The sequence below is a fragment of the Carlito syrichta genome, unplaced genomic scaffold (assembly GCF_000164805.1).
Source record: "Carlito syrichta isolate Samal-C Ts95f unplaced genomic scaffold, Tarsius_syrichta-2.0.1 Scaffold306547, whole genome shotgun sequence".
Lineage (NCBI taxonomy): Eukaryota > Metazoa > Chordata > Mammalia > Primates > Tarsiidae > Carlito > Carlito syrichta.
The window spans coordinates 294,212-313,400 of NW_007250643.1; the positions used below are offsets into that span (position 1 = coordinate 294,212).

General features: G+C 38.4%; 1 protein-coding gene across 1 annotated transcript in view; it reads right to left on the minus strand.

Annotated features, from left to right (window-relative positions):
* Positions 1-455: 455 nt before the first annotated feature.
* Positions 456-19,189, minus strand: part of LOC103265410 (MOB-like protein phocein) — a 38,932-nt gene continuing 20,198 nt past the window's right edge. The window contains exons 4-8 of the mRNA XM_021715015.1: positions 13,013-13,055; positions 12,738-12,824; positions 3,787-3,866; positions 1,268-1,379; positions 456-1,140 (exon numbers count right to left, since the gene is read on the minus strand). Of these exons, the coding sequence (XP_021570690.1) occupies positions 1,009-1,140; positions 1,268-1,379; positions 3,787-3,866; positions 12,738-12,824; positions 13,013-13,055 (454 nt within the window). The 3' untranslated portion in view covers positions 456-1,008. The remainder of the gene's footprint in view (positions 1,141-1,267; positions 1,380-3,786; positions 3,867-12,737; positions 12,825-13,012; positions 13,056-19,189) is intronic.

Below are 19,189 nucleotides of genomic sequence, written 5' to 3' on the forward strand. Positions count from 1 at the left end.
CTCCAATATTTCTTCAACTCTATTTAATGCTGCCTAGATGGTAAGATGAAAAATTATTACCAACAGGAAGAGTCAAGCTAGTTTAAGGATTGCTTTCCAAGTAGTTAAAATAATTTTGCAAAACAGAGATAAGAGCCTACAGTAATATGCAATATCATTGCTGTAGTGTAATATCATTGCTAATGTGAGGTATAATCTGTAAGTAACTAATACAAATATAAATAGGTATAAGCTACCACTAAACCACAGTCTGAAAAGTGTCTCAGTTATAGTTTGAGGAGAAGGTAAAGAGAAATGAGAAAGGCAGAAGGGACAGGTTTCCAATGGGAATATCATTTACATGCCTTACCAGCTCATATGTGTCAGTCCACTGTGGCAAAAAAGTAAAACCTTCCCAAGTATGCTAGCCTCAAATATACTTCACGTAGTACAGTAAGATTATTTAAGTATTACTAATGTTGTGTTTGCATTTACATTGATATGCACATAATCATATATCCATATCAAATACCATAAACAGAATTTTAAAACACTTTTATCTCATTTTGGGAAAGTTAACAGATAAGATGGAATTATGTACTACAAAATTTTCTAGGATGTCTAAACTCAGGTAAAACCAAAGGAAAACAAGACTACCTCTATAGTAGGGCTTGTGAGAAACATCAAGCTCATTCATTTTTTTATATATGGTTTTGTTTGATGAAGATTGTGATCCAATGATTGTTTAGCAGCAGTTTTACCAAACTGTAAAGTCTTTTATTAACAGGCATTATAAACAGGTAATACTAATCTTATTTTATAATGATGAGTGCCACACCAGTGAATATACAGCTCATGAATAACTTAAAAAGTATTTCCCATTTTAAAAGGCAAACACAGCATACAAAAACCTATACTACACAAAGAAGCTATAATATGAATACATGATTGATGTGTCTAAAATGATATATATACAGTACATAATTCATGTTAATCATGTGATCAGTACATTTTTCTATATGATTCCCTTCATGCTTCACTTTCCCCAGAAACTGAATTCTGAACTTCTTCCTCTAAAATGGGTACAATCAGGTTATCCTTGGACATCAAATTATACTTCATCACAAATTTAGTAAACCGGTGACACAAAAACGTTTCGTTCTGTAGAAAGAAATTTTAAAATGTTATTTTAATTTACTATCCCAAGCCAAAAAACTAATGATGTTAACATATATTACTGTCATTCTGATAAGAATGTATCAAGATAACATCAGTCAAATATACTTACTTCATATTCATCAAATATCTGCCGGTGATGAAAATAAGCATGTGAAAATATTCTGTAAATCCTACGGCATACTGATCCTAGTTTTGCTACTGATGATTCCTTTATGCTAACCCTAGAAGTACGAAAGAAACCACAGATTAATAGAACTGTATAGACTCTTAGGAACAACATAGTCCCATCTTCTCAACTCTCTTTTTTGAGTCAGAGTCTCACTTTGTCACCCAGGTTGAAGTGCAGTGGCACACTCACAGTCACCGCAGACTTGACCTGCTGGGCTCAGGTGATCTTTCCACCACAGCCTTCCAAGTAGCTGGAACCACAGGCACACGACACCACGCTAATTTTTTTTTTGTATTTATTGTGGGCAAGGTCTCACCAAGTTGCCCAGGCAGGTATTGATCCCCTGGGCTCAGGCAATCCTCTCGCCTCTGCCTCCCAAAGTGCTAGGATTACAGGCGTGAGCCACTGCATCTAGCTCTCAATTCTTAAGTATGGAAGTTGACATCTAGGGAAAATAAGTATCTAGTCCAAGGCTGTACTGTTTATAAGTGCCTAGAAATCCTGCTCCTCATTCCTGCACCAGTATACTTTGTACCTAACTACAGTTAAATTCAGTGTTATAGTTTCTTTTCTCTTTTTTTTTTTTGAGTCAAGGTTTCATTCTGCCACTCAGGCTGAATCACAGCTCACCACAGCCTGCTTGGGCTCAGGCAATAGTCCCATCTCAGCTTCTCAAGTAGATGGGACTACAGATGCATGCCATCATGCTTGGCTAATTCTTTGATTTTCTTTTTAGAGATGAGATCTTGTTATGTTGCCTAGGCTGGTCACAGACTTCTGGGTTCAGGCAATCCTCCCCTCAGCCTGCCAAAGTGCTGGAGTTACAGGCGTGAGTCACCATGCCCAGCCCTCAGTATTATAGTTCTGAAAATTTGTTCAAGCGCAATGCCGTTAAAATGAATCTCTGACGATTCAAAACTTACTAAAACATGTTTACAACATTAATACTGTATTTACTAGATGTGATTAAAACTGCAGAAAATAATTATTGTTTTATTCTATAGAACAAGATTATTTTCTTGCCTTTATTATTTTAGAAATCAAAATTGTCAGCCGGGTGTGGTGACTCACACCCATAATCCCAGCAATTTGGGAGACTGAGGCAAGAGGATGACTTGAGGTCAGGAGTTATGAAGTCCCTCACACCCTATTACTAATCTAGCAACATAGGCAAACCCTGTCTCTATAAAATAATTTAAAATATAAATAAATTTTAAAAATAAAAATTGCCTACATCTATCTTTCCTCCCTCCCTTCCTTCCTTCTTTCCTTCCCCCCTTCCCTTCCTTCCTTTCTTTTTTGAGTCAGGGTGTCAATGTCTCTCAAGTTAGAGCACAGTGGCACAATCATAGCTCATTACAGCCTCAGACTTCCTATACTCAGGCCCTCTTGCCTCAGTCTCCCAAGTAGCTGGGAATACAGGCGCATGCAACCATGCCTGGCTAATTTTTTGTACAGACAAGGTCTCATTATGTAAACTCCTAGGCTCAAGCAGTCCTCCCACCTTGGCCTCCCAAAGTGCTAGGATTACGGATGTGAGTCACTGTTTACTCTTTTTAAATATGTACATATAGAATATTGAGGTAAAAGAAAAATCAATATTTTTCTTAACATATTTTATAAGAGCACTTTGAAGCTAATCATATTTGAGGGGGGAAAAAAATCTCCAAATCCATGCACCTGATAACAAATATCTTAATAGAATAGAGAATCAGATACAACTTTACTGATGATATATGACATGCATGCTTCCTCCCAGATCTTAAAAATCTACAGGAAAGAATAAGGAATCTTTCATAAACAAGCAGTCCAACTTAGGAAAGTCTGCTCCTCAGGCTGTATAAAGGGAGACGGAACCTGATTATCAGAGAGATTCACATAAACAAGCATGTAAACATCTCGTCTCCAAAGCCTGAGAGAGAGAGCCCTGCAAAACGACATATAGCAGCAGGGGCTAGCCTACACTGAACTGGCCTGTGAGCTTTGAGAGCCAAGTCCTACTGTTTTACCAAAATGCGAACTTCAGTTTGAATAACTGGAAGAAGCCAAATATAAAACTGCTTTAAAAAAAATGTATTAGCCAGCCGGGGTCGGTAGCTCAGCTTGTAATCCCGCGCCTTTGGGAGGCAGAGGTGAGTGGATTGCCTGAGCCCGCGGGTTCAAGACCCGCCTGGGCAGCGAGACCTCATCTCTACAATAAATCAAAAAATCAGCCAGGCATGGTAGCGCATGCCTGTAATTCCGGCTACTTGGAAGGCTGAGGCGGAAGGATCGCCGGAGCCCAGCAGGTCGAGGCTGCGGTGGCCGGGAGCAGCCACTGCACTCCAGTCTGGGTGACAGAGTGAGACTCCAACTCAAAAAAAAAAAAGTATTAGCCAACAGTCTGATTTTACTTTTGAGACATCAATTTTTAAATTAAATCTAAAAAGTATAATACCATGTTTACAAATTTTGTTTACCTGCTGGGGAAATACTTATTGCTATTCAGAAGACATGCAGCACCATCAAGTGTATGTCTAGTATAGTCTATAGCAGGACACTACAAAAGAAAAAATATAGAAATGCATCAACAAAGAGCTCTACCTCTTAGATTAGGTATATTCATGATATTGATAGCTTATTCCAAAGACATGAGCATATTCAAAGAAAGAAGTCCCTTACAATTTCAGAATAATTATAAAATACAATGTTACATCAATAAATATGGCTTTATTATCCCCATGAACTACTAACAGCACAATTCTAGGTAATACATAAACCAGTATCCCATTTTTACTCCCAACATTGTACCTAGAAAAAAAATATTTAGAGGTGAGAAGAATCCCTGATTATCTAATCCAACTTTTACAAATAAGAAACAGGTTTTAAATGGTCAGTAACTTACACAAGAACATACCAGTAGGAAGTAGGACTAAAAAACAATAACCTAGATACTTTGATTGCTGTCTAATGATTTATACTTTACCAAACAGTCCATAAGCCTTCCTCCCTTCACAAATATCTCCATGGACCACTGCCTTCTCACATCCTAGAAAATATCCCATATTCTGTCTCTAGCACTCTATTACCAATCTAGCACAGCTCTCTACAGAACATTCTCCTGAATTGCCTAAGAATTTTAACATGAAATTTTAAAGGTTCTTTATATTTTAATAAATGTCATATCCTATTTATCAGAAATAATCAAACTTACTGCCTCATGGCAAATCAGCAAACTTATTAAAGGAAAAATAAAACTGCAAAGAAGTAATTCTCCTCATTCAGTCCTCCTGAAGGCAGACAGGGAGAAGCGTCAAGGAAAAGAAGAACTAGGAACCAAGCAGGGAGTCAACCAGAAAGAAAAAACAACTAGAGAAAGGAGTAACAGTAACTCTAGTTCAATAACTCTACCAAGTAATTAGAATATCGTTCAAGTGTTGAAACCGAAGCTGTTACTTAGAAATGACAACAACTACTAAATATGGCTTAGTGCCATGGCAATACACAAAGATTCTCTAAACAAAAAAAGTACTCTCTAACTATGTATTCATATGAACTTATGGTTTAGTCAACTCATTGCCAAAAACAATATGATGAGCAATACTTACTGGAAAAACTATCTTTCTCCAGATACCTGACTGCAGATTATCTGGTTAAAAATTAATATCCTGCCGGGCTCGGTGGCTCAGCCTATAATCCCGTGTCTTTGGGAGGCTGAGGTGAGTGGATTGCCTGAGCCCGCGGGTTCGAGACCCACCTGGGCAGCGAGACCTCATCTCTACAATAAATCAAAAAAAATCAGCCGGGCATGGTAGCACATGCCTGTAATTCCAGCTACTTGGAAGGCTGAGGCGGAAGGATCGCCAGAACCCAGCAGGTCAAGGCTGCGGTGGCTGGGAGCGGCCACTGCACTCCAGTCTGGGCGACAGAGTGAGACTCCAACTCAAAATAATAATAATAATAATAATATCCCAAGTCACTGTGTTTCTCATATCTATCATTTGGTTATACCATGGGACAGTTTTACAACCTTTAAACCAAAATTATCAATAGAAATGTAGTTCATCCTTGAATAGCATGGTTTTGAACTGTGTGGGTCCACTTATGCTCAGATCTCCTTTCATCTTTGCCCTGGAAACAGCAAGACCAATCCCTCCTCCTCCTCAGCCTACTCAACATGACAACAATGAGGATATATTTTCTCTTATAATTTTCTTAACAATATTTTCATTTCTCTAGTTTACTGTAAGACTATAGCATATAATACACACATATAATATATAACATATATGTTTATCAACTTTTTATGTTACAGAAAAGGCAAGTCTTCCAGTCAACAGCAGGCTATTACTAGTCCAAGCTTTATGGGAGTCAAGTTATACACAGATTTTTGACTGGAGAATTGGCACCCTTAATCCCCATGTTGGTGAAGGGTTGACTGTATAATGCAAGCCACGCAATTAATTTTAAATTTCCTAGTATATACATTTAAAAAGTAAAGAGAAATGGCTGAAATTAACTTTAATAATATATTTAAACCACTATATCCAAAATATTACCATTTCAACATGTAACTGATACAAAACTGTTAATGGTATTTTTTACTTTTTAATTAAAATTCATAAACCATAAAATTTTCTCTTTTAAAAACTCAGTAACTAAGCTGGGCACGGTGGCTCATGTCTATAATCCCAGCACTTTGGGACACCGAGGCAAGAGGATTACCTGAGTCCAGGGGTTCAAGACCAGTCTAGGCAACTTGACAAGACCTCATCTCTACAATAAATCAAAAAATCAGCTGGGCATGGTGGCATCATGTGCCTGTAGTTCCAGTTACTTGGAAGACTGAGGTGGAAGAATCGCCAGAGCCCAACAGGTCGAGGCTGCAGTGGCCGTGAGTGTGCCACTGCACTCTAGCTTGGGTGATAGATTGAGACTCCCACTCAAAAGAAAGAACTTTTAGTAATATTCACAAAATTGTGCAACCATCACTACTACATTCCAGAACAGTTTTGTCATCTCAAAAAGAAACCCTGACCCAACTGGCAGTCACTTCCCATTCTCTCCTCCCCCATCACTAAGCAACAACTAATCTACTTTTTGTCTAATAGGATTTGTCAATTAAGGATATTTCATAAAAGTGGAATTATATAAGTGGTGTTTTGTGCCTGGTTTCTGTCACTTATGTTTTCCTTTTTTTTTGAGTTGGAGTCTCACTCTGTCGCCCAGGCTGGAGTACAGTGGCCGCTCCCGGCCACCGCAGCCTCGACCTGTTGGACTCCGGCGATCCTTTCACCTCAGCCTTCCAAGTAACTGGAACTACAGGCGCGCACTACCACAGCCAACTAATTTTTCGATTTTACTGTAGAGATGAGGTCTCACCAAGTTGCCCAGGCGGGTCTCGAAACCGTGGGCTCAGGCAATCCACTCACCTCAGTCTCCCAAGGTGTGGGATACAGGCTGAGCCACCGAGCCCGGCTTATCACTTATGTTTTCAAGGCTCACCCACAGTAAAGCATGAATCAGTATGTCCTTCCTTCTTTTTAATTAAAAACTTTTAGTCTATAAAATCATCAATGTAAATAAAGCTGGGCACAGTGGCTCACGCCTGTAATCCCAGCACTTTGGGAGGCGGAGGTGGGAAGACTGCCTGACCCGTGGGCCTGAGACCAGCTTGGGAAACATGGTGAGACCTTGTCTCTACAATAAATCAAAAATTAGCTAGGCGTGGTGGCACACACCTGTAGTTGCCGCTACTTGGAAGGCTGAGGTGGAAGGATCGCCTGAGCCCAGTAGTTCAAGGTTGTGATGGCCATGAGCATGCCACTGTACTCCAGCCTGGGTGACAGTGAAACTCTGACCCAAAAGAAAATTTTTTTTCAATATATATGAAATTCTGTAATGGATGTTTCTCCCTTTACAGACTTAAATCCCTTTTATAGCTGAATAATATTCCACTGTATGCATATATAGTTTCCACTCTGCATCCACAGATTCAGCCAAAAAAAAAATTTTTTTAAACTGGGCTAGGTAAGGTGGCTCATGCTTGTGATCTTATTTATTCAGGAGACTGAGTGGAGGATGGTTTGAGCCCATGATTTCGATGCTACACTGAGCTATTATCAAGCCACTGCACTTCAGCCTAGGCAAAAGAGCACGACTTTGTCTCTAAAAAAACGTTTTAAATTTTTAAAACAACGATAATAAAAAATACAAATTTTAAAATATAATATAACAACTATTGATATAGTATTTACATTGTATTAGGTATTATAAGTAAACCAGAGATGATTTAACGTACACAGGAGTATGTGCACAGGTCATATGCAAATAGTACAGCATTTTATATAAGGGAATTTGGCATTCATGGATTTTGGTATCCATGGTTGTCTTCAAACAAATCCTAAAGATACTGAGGAATGACTGTAGCACATTTTACTTATCTATCAGTTGATAGGCATTTGGTTGCTTCTATTTTTGGACTATCAGAAGTAATGAGACTGTGACTATTCATTTACACATCTCTGTGCAGACATGCTTTCATTTTGGGGGATATATACCAAGGAGTGGAATTGCCAGGTCATGAGGCAACTCCAAGCCTATTGTGTTTTTGTTTATGTTTTTTTTAAACATGAGTTTCCCTTTAATTCTGGCCATTTCTTTATATCCATTTCTGCAGGAGTAACTCTCTACATGAACTACTCAAGCCCAAATTTCACTCTAGAAATGCAGATTCCAGGCCGGGCTCGGTGGCTCAGCCTGTAATCCTGCGCCTTTGGGAGGCTGAGGTGAGTGGATTGCCTGAGCCCATGGGTTCGAGACCCGCCTGGGCAACTTGGCGAGACCTCATCTCTACAATAAATCAAAAAATGAGCCGGGCGTGGTAGCGCACGCCTGTAGTTCCAGCTACTTGGAAGGCTGAGGCGGAAGGATCGCCGGAGCCCAGCAGGTCGAGGCTGTGGTGGCCGGGAGCGGCCATTGCACTCTAGTCTGGGTGACAGCGTGAAACTCCAACCCAAAAAAAAAAAAAAAAAAAAAAAAAAGCAGATTCCTTTTGCTGACTCAGCAAAAATCCAGGTCCATGAAGATCTCAACAACTCTCCAAGTCAGCATTTCCCCTCCACTTCTGGCCCTTGCTGCATCTACACCTTTCCTTCTTCCATTTACACTGAGTAGGTGTCTGAAACAATGGGTTCTGAGGTAAGCATATCATTTTAAGGAACTTCCAAACTGTTTTCCAAAGTAGCTGAAGCATTTTATAATTCTATCAGCAATGTGTGAGGGTTCCACTTCTCCACACACCAGTCAACACTTGTTATTGTCTATGTTTTATGTTTTAGCCATTATAGTGGGTATGAAGCATATGCCATTGTGAGGCTTTTGATTTTTAAAAAACATTTCCAAAAATTGCAATTTAAAAGTCATCACTTCAACCATTTTAAAAAGTCACTTTAACCATTTTAAAAAGTACAAAATTCAGTGTCATTAATTACATTCACAATATGATGCAACCATTACCACAACTCACAACTCCAAAAAACTCTGCTACCATTAAGCACTAAGCCCCCATACCTCCCATCTCTTGGCAACCTCTAACTACTTTGTCTCTAGTAATTTACCCACTGTAAATATTTCATACAAATATTTCATATATCTGTCCTTTTGGGGAGGGTTCAAGTCTCACTCTGTCACCCAGGCTGGAGAGCAGTGGCATGATCACAACTCACCGCAGCCTCCAACTCCTGGGCTCATTCAATTCTCCCATCTTGGGCTCCCGAGTAGCTGGGACTACAGGTGCACAACATCATGTCTGGCTAATTTTTTTAGTAGAGACGAGGTTTCCTTATGTTGCCCAAGCTGGTCTCAAACTCCTGGGCCCAAGCAATCTTCCCATTTTTGTTTTCCAGAGTGCTGAGATTACAGGTATGAGGCACCATGCCCAGCCAGTATCTATCCTCTTGCATTTGGCTTATTTCATTCAGCATAATACATACTGGATTTCAAAGGTTCATCCATGAGGTAGCATACATCAGAACTTCATTCCCTTTTATAGCTGTAAAAGATTCCATTGTACTTAAACACTTTGTATCACTGAATCTGTACACTGTACATTTTGTGCCATTGTACACATTGTATAACACTGTATTTGTACTATATTTTGGTTTTTGGTTTGTTTTTTTTGAATCAGGGTCCCACTTTGTTGCACAGTCTGGAGTGCCGTGGCATGATCATGGCTCACCACAGACTCAAGTGATCCTCCTGCCTCAGCCTCCCACGTATAGCCTCCAGAGTATCTGGGACTATAGGTGCATGTCACCATGCCCAGCTAACTTTTTCACTTTTTGTAGATATGAGGTCTTGCTAGGCTGCCCACGCTGGTCTTGAACTCCTGGGTTCAAGCGATCCTCCACCTAAGCCTCCAAAAGTGCTGAGTTTCTAGGCATGAGCCACTGCACTTGGCCACCATATTTTATTTATCCATTTTTGTTGTGTTTTCTTTTTTTTTTTTTTTTCTCTCGTGAAGCATGATTTGCAGGCAAAGACAATATTTATCAGCTTAACAATAACCCACAACCCTTGGATCAACTCTCATTTGTGGTTTTGATCTGCATTTGTTTAATGCTGAGCATCCTTTCATGTGCTTATTGGTCATTTCTATATCTTCTTTGGAAAAATGTCCATTCAAATCCTTTGCTCATTTTTAAGTTATTTATTTTTAACTGCTGAGTTGTAACGATTTTTTAGGTATTCTGGATGCCAGATTCTTATCAAAGATACTAATTCCAAAAACATTTTCTCCTATTCCTCAGATTGTCTTTGCATATTCTTGACAATGTTCTCTGAAGCACACAGGCTTTCAATTTTGATGAAATCCGATTTACCTACATTCTCTTCCATTACTTGAGCTTCTGGTGTCATATCTAACAAATAATTGTTCATTCCAAGTTTATGAAGATCTGCACCTATGCTTTTTCCTAAGAATTTTACAATTTGAGCTCTTATATTTAAGTATTTGATTCATTTTGAGCTAGTTTTTGTGCATGGTATGAGGTAGAAGCCCAACTTCATTGTTTTATATGTAGATATCCAGTAGTTGTCCCTCAATGAGGTATTTTATATTATGTTTTTGCACTAAATCTTTGAAATCCAATACATGTTTTGCACTTACAGCACCTCAATTTGGACTACCCACATTTCAAATGCTCCACAGTCATGGTTACCACTCATGGTTATCATGATAGACCTTTAATAGGTTTCTGCATTTGGAGGGAAGAAGAGGAGGTTGGAAGACAGTTTGCCTTGTTTTAGTTGCCTTTCCTTCATCCTCCCTCAATAAATTATCAGGTGCCTATTCCTACTCTGCAGCAGTCGTAACAGCAAAAAGCTAGCAAAATACAGCAGGTTACAAAATAGTATTATAATATGTTCACAGATTTTTATAAATTATATTTTTCCAATGCATAATCATAATGTTACTGCAAGTGATCACAATGCATGTGCCTGAAAGGGTTTATAAGCTACAATCTTTGTCACCTACAGTCACTATTTGTATAATTAACTCTATTTGTTTCAGTGCCTCTCTTTAATTCTTAAGGATATTGAATAAATTATCACTGGTGCTAAGTATTCTGCCTCTTCTACTTCAGAATCTGCCCAGTCTTAGCGAGAGCAAATTTCTTAGCTCTAGTCTGTCAGTTCCTACAGTTTCCTGACTAGACACGGTCATTTCAGAAGAGTTCAAAAAATGTCCTTTCAAGTGCTTCTTTTGTTTGTACATGAGAAGAACCCCAAAAAAACCCCAGAATGTATTTATAAAAATAAGTCACTCAGGGTGAGATTGGGTGAATAGGAAAGGTGAGGCATGGGGGGTCATGACATTCTTGATCAAAAACTCCTAAACGCTCAGAGTGGTATTGGTAGGTGCACTCATAAACCATCGATTGAAAGAATCGCCAAAAAAAAAATTCACTGAAGCCAAACATAGCCTCTCACAACAACGCTAGCTGGTATACTGATGCTGATGGATTCCCAGAACACTTCCCTAGCAGGGGAACCCTATACTACAAAAGATAATTCCAGGTGTTTTTGGGTCCCCACTCATATTTACAGCAACTCCATTCCATGTAACTACCACTTGGAAATCCTCCTTTGGCAGATGACAGAGTCAACAGAGCTGGACTTCAGTAAGCAAAGTTGCAATTCTAAGAATCATTTACAGGTCCTAATGCTGATGATTATTCAATGGTACACTTAACATTAATCAATAAAAAAATGGATATGAGAATATCAGTATACTTAAGATTCACATCAGCTCTTTGAAAGCTCTAAAAGAAAGACAATACATCACAAACTGGATATCATTTCTACTCTAAAGTAAGAAAAATTCCTCTTTCTTATTTTGCCAAAACAAAACCACTCTTCTTGATTCAGTTTCCTATTTGCAATTATTACATAATTCACTATATTAAAGTAGCCAACTTTAGTGAATTATCAATGAAACTACAATGCAGATTCTTCTAGATGTAGACTGATACAATCCTAATATTCCTTCAATGTATTAACACAAAAATGTAACACTTAAGTGAAACGGGTCTTCTAAATAAGTGCTATTCTCTTGGGTACTAAACACCCCTTATTTTCATGAATGTACCCCTTTTTCAAACAAAAAAACATCAGATATTGATTTTGCAACTACAGAGTCATTTGTCTTCAAGTCTTAGAAGTCTGCCAATATAATGACCATTAAAGGTCTATAATTCTACCAACCTAATATCCTCTATGAGTTAGTATCAAATAAACAGTAATTACTACATATGAAAAGAAAATGCAGATTAAAAGAGACACCAACACACAGTTTAAACAAACCAGTTGTAAAGACCATTTTTGAGACAAATAAGGAAGAGTGTACTGGGCATCAGATGATACGAAGAAATTTTTAAAATAAGAAAAAATACCGTAAACAATTGCTACTGCCTATAGTCTCACCTTAACAAAAACTATGGGAGAAAAACAACATGAATATTAAGAAGCACAAAAGTAACATTTCTACTTAACTAGGCATCAAAGAGTAACCAGCAGTTCCTCCTATCAAAAGAAATCATGATTCTACAAATATCTTGTATAGCTCAACAGGTATAGCTCAACCATTACACAGTAGATATCAGCACAATTTGAAAGACGTTACTTTGTAATAGCCAGAGAATCATAAAGTGACTTCTAGCCAGTCTAAGCAATTGCTCAATTATGAAAAATGATGCTGATCACTAGAAATCCTAAAGTAGCACTGTGGTAATAGCCTTGAAGCAAGAAAATCAAAAGGAGATGGAAAAATAAACAGTTAACTGAAAACTTTAAAAATTTTTCTCCCATCGTTTTGGAGAGTTTTAGGTTATGATGAGTTTATTCGTCATTCTATTTCATAAATACTCACCTCTTTTGGAGTTTTATGAGCTGCACAAAGAAAAATCCATTGTTCAGTTGCTGTCATTTGAGTACAAGTATCTGGATGGCATTCACTCTGTTAAAAATAATTGTATTTCTTAATATGTAAAATAATAATGAAAAAGTTTTCACTTGTGTTACTACATTTCCATGTAAAATTCTAGAAGAAAATAAATCAAATTTTGCATGTCTTTGTAAGCACATTAAGTTAAAAGAAAGAAAAATATCAGAACCTTCCATTATAGTTTTAACTTGAAATATTACCTGAAGTTTGACAGCAAGTCCATTTAGCTCAAGGCAGAATTGCCTGAAAATGCAAACATATAAATGAAAAGTCACATCCATTCTCCAGTTATTTTTTAAATATTAACTGCTAAAAAGATAATCCCATCAGTATTATCCTTCTCTCATCGCCATTATCGAAACCACCTAAACAGACTTTGGCACATTTCTTACAAAGACTTACAGATTAATTTTAAAAACCAATGTCCTAAGGGTACCTGATTTCAAACCAGGTCAAGTGGGAACCAAAGGGAGGCCCAAACTTTACCTGTATGACGACCACTTATATACCTAATTCTGAATTGTATCCCACATCTTTAAAATAAAAAAATAGCTGGGCCCGGTGGCTCAGCCTGTAATCCCGCGCCTTTGGGAGGCTGAGGTGAGTGGATTGCCTGAGCCCACAGGTTCGAGACCTGCCTGGGCAGCGAGACCTCATCTCTACAATAAATCAAAAAATCAGCTAGGCATGGTAGCGCATGCCTGTAATTCCAGCTACTCGGAAGGCTGAGGCGGAAGGATCACCAGAGCCCAGCAGGCAAGGCTGCGGTGGCCAGAAGCGGCCACTGCACTCCAGTCTGGGCGACTGAGTGAGACTCCAACTCAAAAAATAAAAATAAATAAATAAATAATAAATAAATAAATAAAAACCAATGACCCTAATAATGTTCACTACTAGAGTAGTGAGCTGATCACTGTCTTTCATACTGAAAACTAGTACAATTTTTCTGGGAAGTAATCCGGAAATATTTACCAAGACCCTTAGGAAGTTTATGCTTTCGATTAAATCATTCTTCTATGAATCTACTGTAATGAAATAATCAAAATAGCCTACAAATAAATGTAGAAAGATTTTTCACAGAAACTATATATACATGAGAACACTTTTGAAATATTCTAAATGTTATTACAAATTGAAAGGCAATAAAATGTTGATAGATATAAACATATAAATATCTGTCTATATTCACTGTAAGATTTCAATATGTAAAAAATTAAAGTTTATACTTCTATAAACTAGAAGATTTCTATAAACTAGAGATTTTATACTCATGTTATTTTCCAAGTTTTCTTACTACAAATAACATATTCCTTATGAAAACTTCAAACATTGCTAAATATATAATATAGAAAATGGAAGTCCTCCATAATTCCACCAACTCCTCAAAAAAGATAGCTATTGTTTAACATGTAAATTTTTCCTGTGTCCAAATCAAAATACATTGGAATCATATCATCCACAATTTTCTAACTTGCTCTTGTCACTTAATAGACCCTGAGCACTTCTTCATGATATATTTTCTTCCTAAAACTGACAAACTGAGAATTATAAAGCTTAGTAAAATGCCTAAAACACAGTAAGTGCTCAATAAATTTGTTTTCTTAAAGACGGAGTCTTGACATGTTGTCCAGATTGGAGTGCAGTGGCTAGTCACAGCTATGATTACAGCACACTACAGTCTTAAGCTTTAACTATTTTTTAATAAATGAAGAATGCTGCCCAGTGAAACTGGACTGGATTTTTAAAATGTGGAATATATACACGATAGACTGTTATGCAGCCATAAAGAAGGACAAACATGGACTTCATAGTAACTTGGATAGATTTAGAGTCTATAATATTCAATGATCAGCCACAGAAACAACATGAGAACAGAGAACAACAGAGAACAGAGTACCGCATGTTCTCACTCATAAGTGGACCCTGAACATTTACCATGATACTATAAGAAAGGGATTGGCAGTAGTGGGATACTGCTGGAGTGGGGCGGGGAGGGGGGAACACAACATCAATAAGGGTACCTGATCTCAAACCAGGCAAAGTGGGGAGGGACCAAAGGAAGGCCCAAACTTGACCTGTGCAATCTACTTGTATACCTAATCCTGAATTGTACCACATATCTTCAAAATAAGATATGAATTTAAGCTGGGCATGATGGCTCACATCTGTAATTCCAGTACTTTGGGAAGCGGAGGCAAGAGGATTGCCTGAGACCAGGGTTTCGAGACCAGCCTGGGCAACTTGGCAAGGCCTCATCTCTACAATAAATCAAAAAATGAGCTAGGTGTGGTGGCACATGCCTGTGGTTCTAGCTGAAATGGAAGGATCACCTGAGCCCAGAAGGTCAAGGCTGCAATGGCCATGAGCATGCCACTGCACTCCAGCCTAGTGACAGTGAGACTCTACCTCAAATAAAGAATTTTTAAAAATTTAAAAAATAAAAAACATATATATATAAACTTTAAAAAATAAGTAAAATGAATCTGAATGTAATGGAAAATTGCCCCAAACAGAAATTTTTTAATATTAGAAGATTCATTAAGATTGAAACAATAATAAGCAATAAATGTATTCCCTTAATGAAATTAGTAAGAGATTGGTCTAATAGCAAATACATATGCTACATTCATACATAAATAAAGAAAGGAGGAAACTACATGACACGCCTGTAGTTCCAGCTACTTGGAAGGCTGAAGCCTGAGTCTGAGGAAGGATCACCTGAGTCCAGCAGGTCTAGGCTGCAGTGGCTGTGAGTATGCCACTGCATTCCAGCCTGGGCAACAGAGTGAGACACCAACTAAAAAAAAAAAGAAAAAATTCTTAGACCTGAAATAAAAACCCTATATACCAAAAATCAGCCCTTACTTGTAAGGAACTATTCTTGTAGTGAGAAAAAAAATGTTTGCTTATTTTCATAATTAATGCCAAGGCCAGTTGCTTTAGACAGACTTGTTATTTGACATAGACAACCTTCAATGTCACAGAGATAATTTGTTTTACAGCTGCCAAAACACTGGATCCCTCTAAAAATTCTACTTAATATTTAGCAGGGTGCAATAGCTCATGCCTATAATCCCAGCACTTTGGGAGTTCAAGGCAGGAGGATTGCTTCAGCCCAGATGTTTGACATCAGCGTAGGCAACACAGTGAGACTTCATCTCTACAAAAGAAAATCAAAAAATTAGCCAGGCACAGTGGAATATATCTGTAATCTCAGCTACTTTGGAGGCTGAAGCGGAAGGATTGGCTGAGTTCAGGAAGTTGACACTGTAGTGAGCTGTGATTATGCCACTTACTTCCAGCCTAGGTGAAAGAGTGAGACCCCAACTCAAAAGAAAATAATAATATTTACTTCAATGTGTCAAGTTAGAGAAATCAATACTATGTTTCCCCATCAAACACATACACACACACACACACAGGTTGCCAAAAAAGCAAAATTAAAACCTACATAATTAGAAGACAAGGAGAGTTCCAAAATAAAAAGGAAAAAATAAGACATATATGAAGCTAATTAGGTAGGAAAAACTTTATTGCCCGTTATAATAGAAGAAAACAAAAAGACAAGGATAAAATTTTTACTTGTCTATAACTATATTTTCTTTCCAGGTGTCTAATAATGTGGTTCTTATGAATGCAAAAATAACACTATTTCTACATTACCACATCACCCTCTACATATGCAGTAGGCTGCATGTTGTATGTTTTTGAGTTGTTTCCCACTAAGTGATGATAAAGACTGGTGGTGATAAGCAAGTTTCTTACCTAGTCTAACCTTCTCACAGTAGACAGAAAAATGAAGCTAACTGATTCAGCAGCATTGTGGGTACAATCTGTGCAAATAATGCAAACCTAACAGCTTCAGGCTAACCCAATAAAGGGCCAGTACATACACAGTAGTGCAGCTGAAGACAAATCAAAGCTGAAATCCTGTCTATACTCCAGTCACCAGGCATGCATCCTGACATAAAGGGTACCTTTTCCTAACCACAAAGATTCAGGACGAGCTTGAGGGAGAAGTAATGATCCAATTCAACTGACTGAAGTCATGACCCAATTAAAGCTAACAACATAATAAAATCAACTACATTAACCAAAATGACAAGTATACAGTCACAAATCAATAACTAATATATGCAAAAACTTCTTAATCAACGAATAAAGATAAGCACAATATGAGACACAAAAGAATATATACATGATTATAACACATCAATACAAACCATCCTAAAAAAGTAGCTAATAACAAAAGTAAAAACCATAGCAAGTGGGCTCGGTGGTTCAGCCTGTAATCCTGCACCTTTGGGAGGCTGAGGTAAGTGGATTGCCTGAGCCCGCGGGTTCGAGACCCGCCTAGGCAACTTGGCGAGACCTCATCTCTACAATAAATCAAAAAATTAGCCAGGCATGGTAGCGCGTGCCTGTAGTTCCAGCTACTCGGAAGGCTGAGGCGGGAGGATCGCCGGAGCCTAGCAGGTCGAGGCTGTGGTGGCCGGGAGCGTGCCACTGCCCTCCAGCCTGGGCGACAGAGTGAGATTCCAACTAAAAAAAAAAAAAAAACCACAGCAACAGGACAAATGGAATATTCATGAGAAAGACGTTAAATAAATGATTCTGTATGTTTTGTATAATGTTTACTCCATAGAATAAATTAAGTAAAGAAGAAAATATCAACCAGTGGCTCATGCCTGTAATCCCAGCACTTTGAGAAGCAGAAGCAAGAAGATTGCTTGAGCCCAGGGGCTCGAGACCAGCCTGGGCAACATGGCGAGACCTCGTCTCTACAATAAATCAAAAAATTAGCTGGGTGTGGTGGCACACGCCTGTAGTTCCAGCTACTTGGAAGGCTGAAGCCTGAGTCTGAGGAAGGATCACCTGAGTCCAGCAGGTCTAGGCTGCAGTGGCTGTGAGTATGCCACTGCATTCCAGCCTGGGCAACAGAGTGAGACACCAACTAAAAAAAAAAAGAAAAAATTCTTAGACCTGAAATAAAAACCCTATATACCAAAAATCAGCCCTTACTTGTAAAGAACTATTCTTGTAGTGAGAAAAAAAATGTTTGCTTATTTTCATAATTAATGCCAAAAGATAAGTAGTTATTTTCGGGACTGACTAAAATAAGGCAAAGTATATACTATACTAAAGTGCTCTCTATCTTAGGCTGGAAGAATGAGACAATATCTACAGAGTCACACTTTCAATTATTGTGCATTGAGATGTATTTTTTAAATTAGAAAATAGACCAAGATCTGCCCAAGAAACTGGTAAAGGGTACAAAGAAGTCTTAGCATCCTGAAATTGCTGAACTTTATGATAAGACATTATGTCTTAGCACTATCCAAAGAAACATACAGCATCAAACAGTAAAAAACAAACAAATAAATAAATAACAAGTGCCTGTCTATAAGTTGAGGCACACATCACAGAAAATGTGATTTAATTTATCCAGGAAAAGTCGTATTTCTACTTCACCTATTATTTAAAAATCAACTTAAAAATAAATTCAGCTGGGTGCAACGGCTCATGCTTATAATACCAGCACTTTGGCAGGCAGAGGCAAGAGGAATGTCTGAGCTCAGGGGTTCGAGACCAGCCTAGGCAACTTGGTGAGACCTCATCTCTATAATAAATCAAAAAATTAGCCAAGCGTGGTGGCGTACACCTGTAGTTCCAGTTACTTGGAAGGCTGAAGCCGAAGCTTCGATCACCTGAGCCCAGCAGGTCAAGGATGCAGTGGCCATGAGCGTGCACTGCACTCCAGCCTGGGCAACAGAGTGAGACTATAACTCAAAAAAAAAAAAAAGTAATAAACTCCAATGAACATATATTCATACTGCACTCTCAGTATTTAATCTGTCAAATCTTCCCAGCTAAAGTTTGTACTGCAAAGTTTATAACTTTAAGAAACATTAGCTGGGCTCAGCCTGTAATCCCAGCACTTTGGGAGGCTGAGGTGAGTGAAATGCCTGAGCCTGAGAGTTCGAGACCAGCCTGGGCAACTTGGCAAGACCTTGTCTCTACAATAAATCAAAAAAATTAGCTGGACATGGTAGCACGTGCCTGTAGTTCCAGTTACTTGGAAGGCTGAGGCGGAAGGATCGCTGGAGCCCAGCAGGTCGACACTAGGGTGGTCGTGAGTATGCATGCCACTGTACTCCAGCCTGGACGACAGAGTAAGACTACAACTCAAAAAAAATGAAACTCCTAGTAACCAGGATATAGCTGCTTCTAATGTTAACCCTACCAATTCACTAGTTATCTATTTTCTCATCCAAATAAAAATATATAAAAATAATATATCCAAGCTGGACTCGGTGGCTCAGCCTGTAATCCCGCACCTTTGGGAGGCTGAGGTGAGTGGATTGCCTGAGCCCGCG